Raw genomic sequence first — 18,760 nt, 5'->3', positions numbered from 1 at the left:
GTGTGGAACGTTGAAACCCACAAAAATATCAGGATGCATGCTGCACAGAAAACACTGGAAGTGCTGGACTCTTTCCAGGAAATCCCTATCTTTTCTGTACCGGGGAGCCCAGAACTGGACACAGTACTCCATGTATTATTTACATCCAGGCATACATCAACTGTTCTAATGCTTCTCCGTCACAGTTCCTATGAATACTTCTTGGATGATGTCCTTATTCAAGTTCCTACCTGCAAAGAGGAAAAAGATTAGCTAGCCAAATTTTAGAGTGCATTACAGAAATCCATTCCTTCAAGCCGAAACCTGTAAGACTTCTCACTACAGAAAATACTTACTTTGTCAAGAGACCGAAAATAGTACCTTATTGAAACTAAGCTGTAACACTACTAGTTTTACATTCTACGGGCAAAAAACAGTTTTAGACATGTGCTACCTCAGTGCTGTAAGACTTTCAGGAAGAAACCTGACTTTTTTACACTTTAATGACTTTATATTCTTAATGGTTATTGATCTCAAGCGTTCCCATAGACATAGTTAATTACTTATTTTGAAAATAATGCTCCATGTGCTCACACTACCTCTGAATACCTGGCTTTTTTTTTTTTCAATTACAAAGGACAGCAGAGCTGCTCTCAGCTGTTGTAAGAAGCTCAAGGGGTTTTCTTGGATAGAGCATGGACTGAAGGGTACACAGAATATCGTACCTGTCACGGCACAGGTAACTAGACTGCTGCTGAAATAAACAGTTCCTTATGGTTACACAAAAAGGTACGTAAGTTACTCATACCAATTAAAACAAGTCTATTTGTTCTCTTTTCATCTTCCTCCCACGCTACTGCCGTCTCCTCCAGATCATACAGCTCATGGACACCTTGGACTATCACTTGGTGAGATTTGCCTTCAACAGATACAAGCCCCTAATCAGAAAAAAATGCTATTAGAGTTTATACACAAAATCTTAAAAATGAAATACTTAAGGAGAAAAAAAAAAAAAAAGCTCTGACAACTATGTAGCACTTAAGCAAAATAACAGTGCAACAGAATCGTCTCTTCTAACATCCATTCTCACATATCATAGTCATACTTTGCCATGCCCTGCCTTCAGTTTCTCGTCTGGACGGTTACCCAGCATGCTTGTGCAAATTAAAATGTTGTCTCCTACCATGCCGCTTTAATTCATAACATATTATGTATGTTTCTGTGAAAGACCTATCGCCTATCAAAGACGTTGATGTTATTCCCACGGAGTTCTCTTGCTTAACATATATGCTATCCTGAAACAGAATCTCAGAATCCTGGAGAAAGAACAAATACTTCTAAGGTGAAATGACTAGCAGTGGAACTACACTGGAATACTAAGCCTATCAACTCAAGTTCCAAAAGTTGCATTAAAAGCAAAAATATTCTAGTGGCACACACTCTGTCAAACACATACAGTGACAAGTATTTCACAACAAAACATCTGTACTTGAGATAGGTAGGAATTCTGCAGACGAGGAATAATGTAGTTGCAGGTGAAATACGAATATAAAAGCAATAGCTTTGGAATCCATTCAGTAATTCCACAGGATTCATTTGCATTTTTTGTCTGCAAGTGGTGCTCAGCACACACTGTATGACATGTCTTAGAAATTCCAAATAGTTACTTCAATTCAAAAGATCAGTACAACAAAAGTATACTTTGAGTTAGCCATACTGGTGATCAGTACATCTGACAGCTTAAAGAGCACCAGCGTTGGGTTTTTCACGTTGTTCTTGTTAAGAGGAAGAGGATGAGAACCTTGATTTTTGCTGCCAAAAGATCAAGAGATATGACCTCCTTCTGTGAAGGAAAAGTAATGATGTTGCTACCTATGACACACAGATGTTCTCAGGAAACAAAGCAGAGCACATTTTATTCTCTCTCTTAGACCTTATCAAACTGTAGAGTCGACTTTTTTTTTTTTAATCACTTATTTCACTTTTGGGTTTAAGGAAAACAATGATTTCATTATGCTCATATCATTAATCCTGTCCCACTTGTGTTTGGGACTGCAAGCCTCCCCTTTCACTGCACAGCACGTACTGTCATCTTTGCTTCAGCTATGTCCATTGGAGTTATCAGCCAGCAGACTTACTTAAGTGTCTTTACATGGATCAATGACAAACAGATGCTCTCTTTCTTATCTGTCCTGTTCCCATAGTAATGTCTTTGATACGTATGTAACTGACAATACAGTGCCACTTCTTTCAGTTTAAAAGAGGGAAAGCACAAAATGAAGAAGCAGTAATTGCAGGCAAACCTTCAGCCTTATGACGTCCATGGTACGTCCGGTCTTGTCCTTCACAGTCTTCTCCCACAGAAGATTCTGTGAAGATGAAAACCATTTTCACAGACAGAATGGCATGGGATGATTTTTTTTAAAAAAAGGCATAACAGTTTTGCTGTTGACTGTGATTTATCATAATTTACCTGCATAAAGAGATTTAGGTTTTCCTCTGTAATAGTTCCTAGGACTTCAAATGTTACTGTCATTATACCCTGTGAATGGAAAGAGTTGCTTATAATTACTGAACTTAAATAAGCACTTAATTTTTACAGGCTCGCAAGCTTAATCTTCTACATAAATTTTAAAATGTTATTTTCTTATCTACTGATCTCTGATCGCTTCTGCTCTTCATCACAAGTTTATCAGACAAAAAAAAAATAATCAGAGAGAGCAGCTGGTGTTTGTCTGCAGCTCCACCCCTCTGCCCTCTGCCGCTCCCCACCACAGCATTAACTCTTCACTCCCAGCATGATGTTCTGATGTGGAACACCAGCATCAAAACCAAAACACGTTCTCCATGTACATGAACAATGAAACAGCTATACTTGAAAGTAAAACTTAGTATATACATTTAGAATCTAGCTACATAAAAGTACATGGCATTGGGCATTCATTGTAATAATCCATAGACCTTAAACACACTATTCCCTAACTGAAGCCTTCTGAAAAAGTAAGATGATGGGTATGCCATGGTTGCAGTTATCCCAAACTATCTTCTCAAGAAGAGACTGAAGAAGTATTTTTTGTAATTACCTTATCTAGATGTGCATGCGTTGTCTTCAAATTCTCGAGCTTTTTCTGCAAACTGAAAATAAATAAGATTAAATGTTGCATTTGCATTGAATGGATGCAATGTCATTACTTCAAACAGAATTTACACAAACTCCTCAGTACTGCAGAGTAAAACTTGAACTGTCAATATCAAAATAAGCCTCAAATGCTATTTCAGTTTTATTTTCTGAATATTTATGTTCAATTAGATTTGTTTGAGCTTTCAAATGATCTGTGTTAGATAGTTTGCCATACCTTAACTGCTGAAACTCCCTATTCATATTAGTATCATCTAATTTGACTTTTATAAGACACAAAACAATTACAGATTCCCTTTCTAGATTAGAAAAAAAATTATAACTTATGTCCGTGATAGAACTAGGAGTGACCTATCAGATCATAATTTCTGGTAGTATTAAAGCTGTCCACAGGCTAAAGAAATGAAGCGTCATGACAGACTAACTCAGCTGTCAGATTGACTTAAAACAAGAAAAAAAAGGACGTAAAGATTTGTTTTCATAAAGATGCTAATAGTACGACCCTCCAATAACTTTTAACAATCAAAGTAAGTCACTGTGCAACTGTTATAGACAGGACAATGAAGAAGGTGAACTAAAAATACTGCTGTGAAACAAAATTTAATATTAAACATTTAAGATGTTTAAACACTTTTTTATCAGAATACTTGGAACACTAGACAGTATTCGCTTACAGAAATACATTCAGTCTAATGTTCAAAGTGAGTACTGCATATGGATTCCGTATCACAAAGCCAGCATGAAACAGCTGTACAGGAGTGCTGAGGTCCAAACAGAGGAAGAAAATACAACCTCAGAAAGTCAGAATCTATTTCACATGAATCAAGAACTACAGTACTGGCACAAGGACCTCAGCCACAGCAAGAGGACAGCGATTTCAGAAATATGAAAGCAGAAACAGGAAATGCATGCAGTTTTTAACTGGTAAGAGAGATTAAAAAGTCAAAAAGTTCATGACAGTACTGAATGTAATCCTTTGTTCCTTGTTTATTTTCTAAAGAGCAAAAGTAGAAATTAAGTTCATAAAAAAATGATTAAAAAAACCCGATAGTGCTCTCTAACACAAACAGCTCTCATGTCACTTTACAAACCAAGTAGAAAAACATCCGTTTCTGACTACTTCTTACTCTTACAAAGTGAGCATTTTAAACAAGTATCTGAACTAGAATTTGTATCAGAAACTCAGATACCAACTCTGTCTGCGTGTTAAGTAGGTACTACTTCATGCATGTATCTACACAACGAACATTACTGTTTATAGAAGTGAAATTATTGCTATACCTTACTCCAGATAGACCGTCAAAAGCATGCAGATCCAGCACACTGGAAAGATCAACTCTGCACAGTGAGGGAGGGGGGGGGAAGAAAGCTTCATATTTTTACTGCATGTAAAGATTTTGCATACTGAAGCGTCAATAAGTTATTCTTATATATGAAAATAATTCTGTTTTTTCTTGCCTCCTATTCTAATGCCATCAAGTACCAGTAACTAGCCTTATTTTCAGATGTTAGCAGTCAGTGTTATCTACTGTGGAGTAAAGCAGCTCTAAGCTGAACAGTAATATGGAAGCATAAAACAAGTATTTTAGTGAATATAACTTAAAAAATTAAAAGAACACCATAATAATCTATTTCCAGAAAGATAAAATTCTTTGTACTGGGTGCCTGAGTGATATTTAATTCTCTGATGGAAGAGAGTATTCTGCACCTCTTTCAACACACATGTGCACTAAAACCCAATACAGGTAGCTATACATGTGCACATCCAACAGATCACAATGCAGGCTTTGTAAAAAGCCACCTGTCTGTGTAATAGGATTTGGTACCTAGTAATACTGGCCAATCTAATACCTTGATCTCTGTGTCTCCAGAATTCTGACAAGTCCATTTATTGATCTAAAACAAAATAAAGAAAAGCAGAAGTGAGGTGCAAATGCAATGTAATATTGACTGAACAATTTAACTATGTAAAGCAACACAAGAAACAGCAACTCTCAGACTGTTATTAGATGTACAACAGTCCAAGAGCCACCCAAAAGGAGTTTGCTTTTGTGACTTTTTATATCTGAACAGAGGTCAAAATCCACTTCTAACAACAAAATATTAGTACTGAATATAGCACTTTCATTCACAAGAATCCTCACAAACCACAGTGTTAAGAATTCCTAAGAGCCTCTACCACTAATAAAGTTGCCAAGTATTCCTCAATATTTCGTTTTGTCTGTCAGGGTACTGAGAAACACGGGACATATCTGTGATCACTGATTTGGTTCAGAACATTTGTTCTCCTACATCCAAGATGTTAATTTAGAATACCTTCCACACCCCTTTATATTTGCTAATAAAGCATGTACATACTAGCAGCCTTTTCCCTGTGGTTAATTCCAAAAAATGGCAACAGCTACCCAATAGTGTAAGAATGTGGACACCTAAGACAAAGTTCTATTATAAGGCCTTTTTTAGGCCTCATTCAGTCAAAGGAATGGCATGGGGTTACATCAGAAGGGGTCGTGTTGGGTGCTGGGAAAAGGTTCTTTACCAGAAGGTGGTGGGCAAAGAACAGACTGCCCAGGCCTGTGGTCATGGCCCCAAGATGCCAGAGTTTAAGGAGCATTTGGATAACGCTCTCAGACATAAAGTTCTGATTTCGGGTTGTCCTGAGGAGAGCCAGGGTTTGGACTTAATGGTCCTTTAGGGTTCCTTCCAACTTAGAATATTCTGTGATTCTATTCTAGAATTCTATGCTTCTTAGCAGCTAATATCAAATCTTAGGTAAGCTGTTAAGACTGTAGAAGTACATAAATGCACTGGAAATGTCTTCAGAAAGGGGCAGAATATTATTAACCACTGACAAAATGACATGTTGGAGCAATCACAAGTTCTAATTAATAACATTAGAGCCAGTACTATGTTAGTTACACCAAGAGTTTCATACCTGACAGACGTTCTGACTTTATTCAGTTCTTCCCCTGAAACCAAATCTGTTTTATTGATGATTATAAGATCAGCTAATGCAACCTGCCTATACATTTGGAAAAAAAACAAAAGACAACTTGAATAAACAATTTCTTGTAAGGGAGAAATGGTATGCCTCTCTCAGCACTGTAAATTTACTATATTGTCAGTACAGAATGGCAAACGTTAACCAAACCAAAACATCATGGAATGACTACGATATTATTATCTTCTTGAGAATATTCCTTGCTGCTTGTTTTGGTTGTCTGCTTGCTTCTCCTACTCCATTCCCTCCCACTTCACTTAAAAAATAAAAAATAAAATTAAAAATAAAAATAAAAATAAAAATAAATAAAAATAAAAATAAAAAGAAGAATCTTCTACACCAGAAACGTTCACGATTTATTAACTCCAGAAACCCCTAATTCTTTTGCACACATTCTTCACAAGGACTTACATCACTACAATTATCTTTAATCACTGTGGCTCCACATTAACACATATATAACTTACATTATCTGACAAAACCTTTCTTGTCAGCCACCCCCTCCCCCACCAATATTTATTTTAATGTAAAATCCCATTCATCTTAAAATATGTATAACGGTTGCTCTGAAAGTAATGCCTCTTATTTCATTACACTGGCCTATGACAGAAGGGATAGACAGGGATAAAAGGATGGTGGGATGGCTCTCTATATCAAAGAGTGTTTTGATGATGAAGAACTTGAGGTTGGAAATGACAGAGTAGAGTGTCTATGGACAAGGATCAGGAGGATGGTCTGTAGGGGTGACATCATGGTGGGGGTCTGTTATAGACCACTTAGTCAGGATGAAGAGATAGATGAGGTGTTCTACAAGCAACTAGTAGATGTTGCATGATGGCCAGCACTTGTTCTCATGGGGGACTTCAACTTCCCTGACATATGCTGGAAATATAATACTGCGCAGAGGAAGCAGTCCATGAGATTTCTAGAATGTGTGGATGATTGCTTCCTGACACAGCTGGTGCAAGAGCCTACCAGGGGAGGTGCCCTGCTAGACCTACTCTTCACTAACAGGGAAGGACTAGTATAAGATGTGAAGGTTGGAGATTTTCTTGGCCAGAGTGACCATGAAATGGTGGAGTTTGCTATTCTGGGTGCCGTCAAGAGGGTGACTAGCAAAACTGCTACCTTGGACTTCCGGAGGGCAGACTTTGACCTGTTCAGGATGCTTGTTGCAAGGGTCCCTTGGGACTTGCTACTGAGGGGTAAAGGGGTCCAGGAAGCCTGGATGCTCCTCAAGATGGAAATCTTAAAGGCACAGGAGCAGGGTGTCCCGGAGTCCCGTAAGTCGAGCCGGAGGAGAAAAAGACCAGTGTGGATGAACCGAGAACTTTTATTCAGACTCCGAGAGAAAAGAAGAGTCTATGTCCTCTGGAAGATGGGACACGCTACTTTGGGAGACTACAGAGAACTGGCCATGATTTGCAGGCAGAAAGTTAGAAATGCTAAAGCCCAGCTTGACTGGCTACTGCAGTAAAGGAGAACAGGAAATCCTTTTACAAATATATTAACAGCAAGAGAAAAACTAAGGAGAATTTCTCTCCTTTACTTGATGAGGAAGGGAATGTAACCACAGAGGATAAGGAAAAGGCTGAGGTTCTCAATGCCTTCTTCACATTTGTCTTTAATAGACAGAACAGTTGTCCACAGGGTACTTGCCCTGATCTGGAAGTCCGGGACGGGGCGCATAATGCACCCCCTGTGATCCAAGCAGAGACGGTCAGAGATCTACTCCTCCATCTGAACTGCCACAAGTCCATGGGGCCAGATGGGATCCACCCAAGGGTGCTGAGGGAGCTGGCAGAGGTGATTGCCGAGCCACTTTCTGCCACCTATCAGCATTTCTGGTTATCTGGAGAGGTCCCACAAGATTGGAGGCTTGCCGATGTGACTCCCATCTACAAGAAAGGCCGTAAGGAAGACCCGGGGAACTACAGGCCTGCCAGCCTGACCTCAGTATCAGGGAAAGTTATGGAGCAGATGATCTTGAGGGAGATCACACGGCACGTGCATGGCAACCAGGGGATCAGACCCAGCCAGCACAGGTTCACAAAGGGCAGGTCGTGCTTGTCCAACCTCATCTCTTTCTATGACTGGGTGACCAGACTGGTAGATGAGGGAAAGGCTGTTGATGTAGTCTACCTGGACTTCAGCAAGGCCTTTGACACGGTCTCCCACAGGAAACTGGCAGCCCATGGTGTGGACAGGTTCACTCTTCTCTGGGTGGAGAACTGGCTGGAGGGCAGTGCCCAGAGGGTAGTGGTTAATGGAGTTAAGTCCAGCTGGCGTCCTGTTATGAGTGGTGTCCCCCAAGGGTCACTATTGGGGCCCATCTTCTTTAACATCTTTATTGGTGACCTAGATGAGGGAATTGAGTGTACCCTCAGTAAGTTTGCAGATGACACAAAGCTGGGAGGATGTGTCAAGCTGCCTGAGGGTAGGGAGGCCCTTCAGAGGGATTTGGAAAGGCTGAATAGCTGGGCTGAGCTCAATGGGATGAGGTTCAATAAGACCAAGTGCCGGGTCCTGCACTTTGGCCACAATAACCTCATACAATGCTATAGGCTTGGAGCAGAATGGCTTGAAGAATGTAGAGAGGAAAAGGACCTGGGGGTGTTGGTTGATGCTCGGCTTAACATGAGCCAGCAGTGTGCCCAGGTGACCAAGAAGGCCAATAGCATCCTGGCCTGTATTAGAAATAGTGTAGCCAGCAGGAGCAGGGAGGTGATCATCCCCCTGTACTCAGCTCTGGTGCGGCCGCACCTCGAGTACTGTGTTCAGTTTTGGGCCCCTCACTACAAGAAGGACATTGAGGCCCTGGAGCGTGTTCAGAGAAGGGCAACAAAACTGGTGAGGGGTCTGGAGCACAAGTCTTATGAGGAGCGGCTGAGGGAGCTGGGATTGTTTAGTCTGGAGAAGAGGAGGCTCAGAGGAGACCTTATTGCACTCTACCACTTCCTGAAGGGGGGCTGTGGTGAGGAGGGGGTAGGCCTCTTCTCCCTGATAAATGACAGGACAAGAGGGAATGGCCACAAGTTGCACCGGGGAAGATTTAGATTAGACCTGAGGAAACATTTTTTCTCTGAAAGAGTGGTCAGGCACTGGAATGGCCTGCCTAGGGAGGTGGCTGAGACACCATCCCTAACGCTTCTTGAGAAGCATTTAGATGAGGTGCTAAGGGATTTGATTTAGTAGTTCAGTGGGTAGGGATGGCGATAGGAGGACGGTTGGACTAGATGATCTTGTAGGTCCTTTCCAACCTAATGTATCTTTGAATCTGTATGACGTCAGAGACAGATGCTGTTGGTATGACAGTAGAGGTTAAACCTTGCCACCAGCACTCAGCTGAATTTTGTTACTCTGCAACAGATGGCAGCAGAGTGGCATTATGTATGACAAAAGTATGACAAAAAATATCAACAGCCTTTCCCTCATCTACCAGTCTGGTCACCCAGTCATAGAAGGAGATGAGGTTTGACATGGAAGTGCACATGCAACAAAGGAGTGAACTAAACTCCCCTGTGTGGAAAAAAATGGCACTCACATTCATCAGCACTTGAACATTTACAAAGACCAAACAGTGCATGTGAGCACAGTCAGGGGTGGGCTGTGCATTTCAGTAGACAACAGTGGCAACAGCCACTGTCATGAAAGACAAGCCATGTTCCAGACGGCCATGGAATGTTTAGAAGTGCAGCATGCAGGGCCTTTTTCACTGCTAGCAAAAATGCATACCTAATAGTGTCAATGATGCTGAAAATTGACTTTGTAGTTGAGAATTTGTTCTGTCAAATAGTGTTATTTGTACTCTAAATGTTGTAATTTCAATTATAAATAAAGAGGAGGCCTTATTTTCAGAGCAGCCTACTTACTAGAAAAGTTGAATCTGAGCAGAAAGATCAAATGGAGCATGGAGTTTATTTATGTTTTCTACCTTTGTTTAAAAGCAAAGGAAGAAAAAACTTTATAAAAAGCAATCAATTTTTAATCATCTTCAGCACAGTGCAGTCACTGACTATAAAATAATGAGGTTCTTATATCCATACCGTGATGCTTCATTGACAAGGCCTTCTGGCTTCTCCTCCATCAAGTGCTAGACAATAATCAAAACAATTGGCTTAAGTATGTCTAAACAATGTTCAAATTAATTCGCAGTAAAGTATACCAAAATAATTTTACACAAGGTACAATTTTCAAGGAAGTATTAAAGGAAAATTGTTTTTTTTTTTTGCATTACAGTGAAAATGTTTATACATTCACCATTACAGAAGCTTAATATTTCCTTAATGGAAACAATTTTCTTTTTGAAAATTATCTGCATAGAATACCAAAGACTTGGAAAACTATTAAAATATTTAATTAACTTCACCATATATATCAAAACTAAAGTCACCACAATATACAGTAACCATGGAAAAACATATTCAAATAAAAATGTATTCTAATAAATATTCTGTCAATTGTTAAAGAAATATTAGGCTTGCAGTACAAGATTGCATAATCTTAAAATATGATTCTCTGGAAGACTTAAACTATGTATCTACAGTAAAAATTCATAATCTTGTTCTGAGTTTCTACAAATAAACCACTACTCGCTGGTGAGTCTGCCTACCCTCAGCATTTGCTATTAATTAATGCAGAAACTGAGCAAGAGAGACAGCACTGACAAAAAAGCAGCACATAATTATGCTACAGGAGTTCAATACTTACCACCTGCAGCCTTGTCCTACATTTGTGTGTCCAAGCTAATGTCCCACATAGAATTAGTGAAAAAGGAAAAAAAAAACTAAAAACAAACAAAAAACCACCCACTTCTCAGTCAGCAGCACTAGTCATAGCAAGTTAAAAAGCTCTGTTCTACTAAGAATTTAGAGCAACAGACTTCAGTACTAAAACAGCAGGCACTGCTTCAGGGCATTTTCTGCTCAATCCTGACACTGAAACAGCAATCCTTAAGGCAGAAGGATCACAGATATCTGGAAACTGTAAAACTTTAAATTGGCATCCTAATATTAGGAATGCACCTTGGAGGAATGTGGAGAACCATGTGAACTTTCCACACACCAGCTCTAAATGTATAAGGAGTATTATTTTAAAATTAGTTTTATTAAGACAAAGGAAAACAAAATGAAAGTAGAGTTAATTTACATGGGAAATGCATCAATTAAAAAAAGTAGAAAACTGTTGGAAGTTGAAGTGGAACTGTCAGAACTCAAAAACACTATACTGTATGCCATCAATGTTTCCTTTAAAAAAAAAAGTAGTATTAAAAAAAATAAAAGACTGTTTCTTGACTGCGCACATCTTAAAGAGAAGGTAACAAAAGGACCACTGGAAGAGAAACCATTCCTCTGGCTTTTTATTTCTAAGCCCCTACCAAACTAAGTGCAGTCGGACTTCTTGCCCTGGAAAGGATAAAGTCAGTAGTACAGATGTCAAAGTAGGACAAGTTAAAGTTATGGTGTTTGTATTTTACTTAAAAAAATAAAGAATATTATATAAACTTGTATCATTTACTTAATTCTTTGAATCACAAGCAGCTTCAAGCTTTATAACAAGAACTGCATGTTAACAAGTCCCTTACACAGAGCGAATGTTATTTGCCTGGCATGTAATTCAGAAAGCCTGAACTTCTGATATTTTAAGTCAGTTCTGCAGATTCACTGATTAAATAACTAACAGCTTTCATCGAGCTTGTAAAGATAATAGGGAACAGAAAGCTGAATGTTTAAAAACACTTCTGTGTTTTCTGGTATATTATTTGCAGTTTAAACGTGAAAAAAAATTGCTACTTAAGTTTAATTGCTATTAGTATTTAAGTACTGCCCTATGTGACACATATATTTGATTCAAGACAGTGTGCATTGCACAAGGCAAAAGAACAGAACAGTACTTTTGGAAGTAATAAAACATCTAAATTAGTACGAGGGTACTCAACTGAAAAGTGGGGTGACTTAGGATATTGTGTTGTGATGTTAATCACAGGGGCATCTTTTACAATCACTGTTATTCTGAATCCTACAAAATCAGTACCTAATCAAAGTAGCCACTGCTTAATTTACTACATTGTAAACAATTGTTCTGATGGACAACCATAAATGAAAAAGTTAAATTACTTGAATTTAATGACAATTGCTGCACTTACCTATAGTCACTGTTCTGTACGTCTGTTCTTCCAGTACACTTTATATACATTACTCTTATTATCTGCTATTTCAACTCACTTCCATGCAATTAAATCATCTGTTAATATGATATGGTGAGTAGTACAACTATCTCTCCTCTCCATAGCTGCCCTTATACTAGCATCCTTACATAATCTGCAACCTTAAATCACTGAATACCACACTGGTGTCAGAGGTTTGTTTTTGCTCCTCCCACTGCTAGCCAGTCTTTAAGACAAATACCTCCCACTGTTTTTATAATAATGCAAAAGTCTATTTGGAATACAACAAAGATTCTTGTGTGAAATGATAGAACCTAGAAGATAACTACCTATTGTAGTGAACCTACTTTAGCAGAAGGGTTGGACTTGATCCCCAGGTGCCCTTTCCAACTCCTACAGTTCTAAAATTTTGTGAATCAAAGATCTAGCAAACCGACTATTCTCTGAAGACAGGCTGCTGCACTGGTAAGAGCCTGAACATTCCTTGTGTATCAGTTCTTTGTTCCCATTCAAAATGCAGCCACAGTAACTGAAATACATCTTTATTCATTCTGAGAATTAAAGCAATTGTAAAAAAAAAAAACCAAAATGCGTAACATTGCAATAGCTGTTCTTGTGTAGCAGTTCATCTAAAACATGTAAGAAATCCAGTACCATACCTGCAATCCATGCTTTGCATCAACAACAGACACAATGCCTAAAGGAGAACATTAAAATGAAGTAAAACCATTACTGCTTTAAGCACACTTCAACAACCTGTAACCCATAAGACTAATAAAATGGCAGCATCATCACATTTGAAATTGTTTATAATACTTTCAAAATTTCCAGTGTATCTCAACATTAGGCTTGTCACCTGATTAGTTTGCTTTATTAACTAATACCTATAAGTTAAAAAAAAGTTCATCAAACCAAGCTAGAGAAATTCTTACCACACAGATGCCTCTCTGCCTCTTTTCAAGATTGGCAGAGATACATTTATACAGGTAACCAAAGCATACTAAGGGGACCAACTGATCATCATTCTATCTTTAAGTGACCAGGATTCTGCAACTGTCTAGCAGAAACTGATGAAGCCATTTGAAAATATAACTGAAGACTTCCCTGGCTAGAAGAGCATTTCACAGCCTAACCAAAGGCACAGTAGGGTCCTTTTAAGCAAAAAAATAAAAAAAAAAAAAGAGAAAAACACAATCTTTCTACACTATAGGAAAAAAAAGTACATCAACATTCAGCATCCTCTTTAACTAATGAAAACACAGTAAAATTATCATTTTAATAAAACAGAGCAAGTGCTAGAAAAAGCAAGTGGAAAAGACAAGAAAAAAGAAGGCAGGGGAGTCTGAATACTGATATGTTAAGAGTTTAGAAAAATTAAAGATGGTCAATGAAACGTTCAATAAAAGAACCAAAATAACATTTGATAATATCCAATTAATGAGAACTAATGGGATTTTTTTTTATTATATGACAGTCAAGATACCTCCTTAACTAAACTGTTCACAAAACATATAAGTTTTTGCTGGTTTTAGTGAATTTAAAAAGCTCTCCCAGAACAGAAGCATCAGAACAAGTAACTGGATCTCTGTCACGAAATCTGAGGATATTGAAACTAAGATGTCTTTCAAACAATTTCTGAAAGCTTGCATTAAATTGTAATATATTCCACTACACACAGGTACACAATATCAGTATGTTGCAATACAAGCTTGCACTGCTTACCATCAAGATAGACATCACTTCCGAGCTCAGAATCAACCCAGAACACGGAGGCCACAGCTCCTAGAAAGTACAATAAATTTAGCTGCAAAACTGATACTCATAGTTCCGAATTTAAAACTCTTCTCTTCCAAATTCAGAAAGCATCATCAGTGTCAAGGACCTGACCAGACATTTTATCTAACTGCTGCCAAAGCATTACACTCATGTGAGACTAGGAAAAGCTTTAAAATTCTCACAATTCCAGATGCATATAAATCTTCTGAATTAATTTTACTCAGTACTATCTACAGAGTAACTCACTGCAGGACTCCTTTATACAAAACATTTAAAGAAAAATGGGATTGAGAACAGGCACATAGCTGAAGAAGCTCAGAATCGTCAAGATGGTAGGGATCACAGGTCCTGCAAGGTTGCTCTTACCTCGCAGTAGGTAACAGCAGCCTCCTTGATAATCAAAGATAAGTCACTCAGGAGACTAAGCCAAGCTTTTCACAATTACACGGCAGAAAAATCAGAGATAACAGCATTAGGCTGAATTGAGGTGTTCAGATCACACATATCACAAAAATGCTTTCTCAACAGGAAAAGACAGGCACACAGCAGGCTGACTAGAAATGCAGACTTCCCCATTCTCAGAGGACAGGGATACCTGACTGAATATCCTAAGAAACCTGGTCTTATCATTTAGCTTATCTGCTTTGATAAATTAGACTAGACCTCCCAACATCCTTTGTAACCTGCGTAGGGGTGAATATCCTGAACGAATAATACCCACACAACATAACAACAACGGACAGTATATTATACAGAGAAAAAAAAAAAACTTACTGAAATCTGCTAGTTTTAGAGCACTTTTCTCCAAGACTTATCAGATACTTTTTTGACACACGTATTTTAACCAGATTTCTGTTAAGCCTTAAGAGTCAATCTAAAAGCTACTAGTTTACCAACAACCACAACAACTCTGCCTATTCGCCCATTTCCATGACCAGTTTTACTCTATACAGCAATCCACACGTGGTTCACAACTTACCACTTCAAAATACATTTTGAAAGATGAAGTGACTGCTGAGCAAATAAACACTTCATAGGAACAGGTGAATTATAATGGTTATGAAAAACATACACAATGTGAACTACCTGGATCTGCCAAACCAGTTGTTTCTAACAGTATATAATCAAATTTTCCTCTCTTCTGCATGAGGTTCTCAATAGCCTTCAGACCACTGTCCCTGTAAAAAGAAACAATTAACCCTCAGAACAGAGAAAAAACGTAAAACATGCTTGTACATGTTTTTAATACACAAACTAATCCATCTTCTGATGCAGAACCCATTAAGAGTATAATCAAAGCAAAAGGACTGAGTCAGGACCTACACACTTGACACCTAAAATTCAGTCATTAAGCTGCTGTTCCAGTATTAGCCAAACAGGAGCCTTCAGTTTTATTTTGGTCTGAAAAGTATCTGTGCACTCCCCAAGACTATAACAATAGCAATTTAAATAAACATTCATTTTCAAACTCTGAAATCACTGTAAAGCAGGGTTGTGCTGATGTGCAACTTTTTGGTTATGAAACAGATTTCAAAAAGAAAGTGAGGGATGGAGACTGAACAATCTTCTGTGTACCATATCAAGATGTGCTATTTACTTAAATCTCAGCTGCTCAAGTAAAGATGTATACCAATTTACACAAGAAACACGTCTATAAAAGAACAGTAACAGCAGCATTTTTCACGTACCGGTATACAACACAGTGCAATCAGATCTTCCATTTTCCCCTTACTACACCATTTTGTAAGGCATACAACTAGTTCTTTCAAATTTCCAGGGCTAACAGATCATCACTTTTCTTACAAATTTAACACAACATTCAAAAAAACAACAAACATTAATACAATGCTATGTTTTAACATAACTGCCTGTTTGTGATTTGGAATACTGTTTCCTTACAGAGGCTCTCCCTCTCCCCCTTCTGAGCCACAAAATACTCAAATGTTAACCAACAGAGCACAAAATATAGCCTAAGTATTTCACTTCAGTCCTAGTTCCAGCCTTCTTGAATATTTAGCACCCTGTGCAAAAGCATATAATAGTAACAGAAGACAGAGCCCTTACCCTACAGCACCCAGCTTGCGCAAGGAATAGCATTTTTCAGAAAGATGCTAAATCCAAATCCAGTAAGGCACCAAAAAGAAAGAAATTTCTATCTTGTAAATTACAATTCTTGTTTCATCTAAACAGTAAGTCACAATCGACATCGCCATGAGCCTTACAAATTTGTCCTTTAGCTCCTCTCCTTTCATCTCCCCAGAAACCCATTATGAAGAGGTTGCATAGTAATCCTTCCTTACTTTACTGAACAGCACAAACAGCCATTTCTTAGCTCCAGCCACTCTTCATATAGTTCTCCTCTTTGACTGATTGCCAGGGATTTCTCCAGTGCACTTCCTGGAAAGAGAAGAAACATAATTTGAAAATACAAATGTGTGAAAGAATGCCTGCAAAGGGGACATGGAAGACCCTCATTGGTACATGTTTTATTCCAGGATTATATCCTAGTTCTACAAAGATGAAAAGGCAACCGACAAACAGGATGGAACAATTTTGTCAGAAGAAAGTCAGTTTCTATCCCTGTGCCACATACATGCCCTGCTTCTGTATTTTCTTTAAGGCTCCACGACCAGAAGTGACAAGCATATTAAAAAAGAATACCAAGAAAAACCCAAAGCCATAAACGAACAACACACATCATCATCACAGTGCAAAATGTAAGCAACACTGACATGGTGCAGATAGCAAACGGTAGCCCTGGCAGCTAAAAATCATACAAGCATAGCATTAAAAAGGTCAAAGGATCACAGAGACCACGCACATATTCCCTCATTTTCGTGATCCAAGATAATTTGTGATCTTTAATTGGCTGTGTAGAATGAAAACATTTTCCACCAGCATTTCATTTTAATTTTCACGTGTTTCAGAATGTGTAGGTCAAACAGAGGTATGGTACTTCCAGCAGCATAATATACTTGTTTGCTCGGCTTGAATTTATGCAGGGAACTGTGTAACACATAACACTACAAAGTTCAGCCAGAAGTCTTCCAGCCTTTCTCAAGGCTGAGGTATGGCATTAATTTCAGCGACGAATTCAAAACGTCCACGTTCGTGGTTTCCAGAAGCTTTAACATACACGTCGCAGCTAAACGTAAATAGCAAAGCGTGCTTGCAGGTTTACGTACCTTCTCCAAACTCGTTCAGTATCACTGCAATCCTTTTACTATGTTGTTCAGTCAGTATGTAATTTAGGAGCGTTGTTTTCCCGGCGCCTAAAACACAGACAGCGCTGCCGTTAAACTGTTTAAAAGCGGTTCAGTTTTCATCTTAAGAGTAAATACTCCTGTGGACGCACACCACAGAGGAACCACGCAGAATGCAAACGAACGATAACTACCAGTGCCCCGCGCTCCTCACCTAGGTATCCCGTGATAATCGTCACGGGGACCTTCCTGCCGGAGCCGGGCTCGCTATCCTGAGCAACGCCAGCGTCTATCGGCACCAGATCGGGGCAGTCTTCATCCTCCATATTGGAGCGAGGACCAACGGCGCCTGCGTCCCGCTGCGGGCATGCGCCGTAGTATCTTTCCACCCCCTCCACACACGGTCCGACTCCGCGCATGCGCGTTGTCCTCAAGGCAGCGGCCTCTGAGCTGCCGCGCATGCGCAAAAGGAAAGTTTGCGCGGGCAGGGTGGCGGCAGGTTGCTCCGTAATAGCGCGTTCCGACTCTCTCGTGGGGGTCGGGTGGCAGCGTCCTTATGGTGCTGCTAGCTCTTCGGCTGCATCAAGAAAAAGGCTGCTGTCCTGGCGGAGCCAGCACATGAGCTGGACTTTCTTCCCCTCGTCTCCTGAGAGGGTGATGGCACTCACTGCTGCCGCCCACGGAGCTGCCCTGGGAGACGGAAGGCACAAGGGAATGCTGTAGAGTTCTGTGAGGGGGTTTTATTTCGTCCCTTGACTTTCCCATGGAAAACGTAATTCAGAGTGGCCGTGCGTCATCACCAGATAAAATTAAGTGACAGTCTGGGTGTAAGCGTCTTCTGTCTGTCTTCCATTAGGTATTTTGAGGCAGTGTATGTGTATGTGACATGTATGGATGCTTAAACTATTGGAAACTCCATAGCTTTTTGTAGGCAGTAGGTTTAGTAAATAGGTGGAATAGCCTTTTCCGTCACTTGATGTCAAAAGATTCAAATATAATCATGCTGGGGGAAGCTGAGCCACAGAAGTTATTCGCTTGATGTATGCCTACAGCATAAAAACACAGGTGTGCTGCTCCAGCCTGTATGTAAAGTAACACAGGTCTGAGCACAGACTGAAGAAGCATGTTTCTCTTAACTTCCTCTGTGTCTTTGCCTGTTTGTACAAGGGTATATGCACTTAGTACTTATCCTTGAATCCTCCTGTATTTGTGTAGGTTAAAACACTTGTCAGGATGATGCTTTTAATGAAGCATAGCTGACAGGAATCCGTTGTGGAGTTTCTGCTGGCTTATCTGTGAAAAGCAGTAAATCACATCCATTCATTATAGGGTGTAAATACGCAGTTTGCAGAGTCTGGGGACCCCTATGTGCTGTGATGCACCTTTCTACATTTTATTCTTGTGTGGCATACTCTGTTTTAATGAAAAAACTCGATGTGTTTTTCAAAACTGTAGTTGGAACTCTTGAATTCCAAGGTATGCTTCTTCTCTCCTGA

General features: G+C 39.3%; 1 protein-coding gene across 2 annotated transcripts; it reads right to left on the bottom strand.

The window, feature by feature from the left end:
• Positions 1-153: 153 nt before the first annotated feature.
• Positions 154-17,625, bottom strand: LOC136053488 (zinc-regulated GTPase metalloprotein activator 1A-like). 2 transcript variants are annotated; one of them, XM_065744208.1, is made up of 15 exons: positions 17,479-17,625; positions 17,247-17,333; positions 16,362-16,458; positions 15,148-15,239; positions 14,008-14,067; positions 12,945-12,982; positions 10,166-10,212; positions 6,054-6,140; positions 4,970-5,014; positions 4,400-4,456; positions 3,063-3,114; positions 2,453-2,521; positions 2,283-2,348; positions 788-917; positions 154-230 (listed from the first exon to the last, which is right to left on the bottom strand). In XM_065744208.1, exons 1-15 carry the CDS (start codon positions 17,588-17,590, stop codon positions 166-168), a joined length of 1,104 nt encoding a protein of 367 aa, XP_065600280.1. In that variant the 5' UTR covers positions 17,591-17,625; the 3' UTR covers positions 154-165. The 2 variants fall into 2 exon arrangements, with proteins under 2 accessions (XP_065600280.1, XP_065600281.1); XM_065744209.1 differs by lacking the exon at positions 6,054-6,140.
• Between the last annotated feature and the right edge of the window lie 1,135 nt (positions 17,626-18,760).

This window comes from Cyrtonyx montezumae, unplaced genomic scaffold (assembly GCF_038088225.1).
Source record: "Cyrtonyx montezumae isolate F1298 unplaced genomic scaffold, pur_monq_1.0 scaffold_30, whole genome shotgun sequence".
Taxonomy (NCBI): Eukaryota; Metazoa; Chordata; class Aves; order Galliformes; family Odontophoridae; genus Cyrtonyx; species Cyrtonyx montezumae.
The sequence above is the reverse complement of the archived record's forward strand: the minus strand, read 5'-3'. Positions and strand labels throughout refer to the sequence as shown.

What these genes read in the sequence shown, in the direction of transcription:
- LOC136053488 (XM_065744208.1), bottom strand. Translation starts at nt 17,590, where the DNA reads ATGGAGGATGAAGACTGCCCCGATCTGGTGCCGATAGACGCTGGCGTT. An exon ending in ACTGAACGAGTTTGGAGAAG is followed by an intron (nt 16,459 to 17,246) that starts GTACGTAAACCT and finishes TTCTCTTTCCAG; the next exon opens with GAAGTGCACTGGAGAAATCC. An exon ending in TGTTTGTGCTGTTCAGTAAA is followed by an intron (nt 15,240 to 16,361) that starts GTAAGGAAGGAT and finishes TTCTTTTTACAG; the next exon opens with GGACAGTGGTCTGAAGGCTA.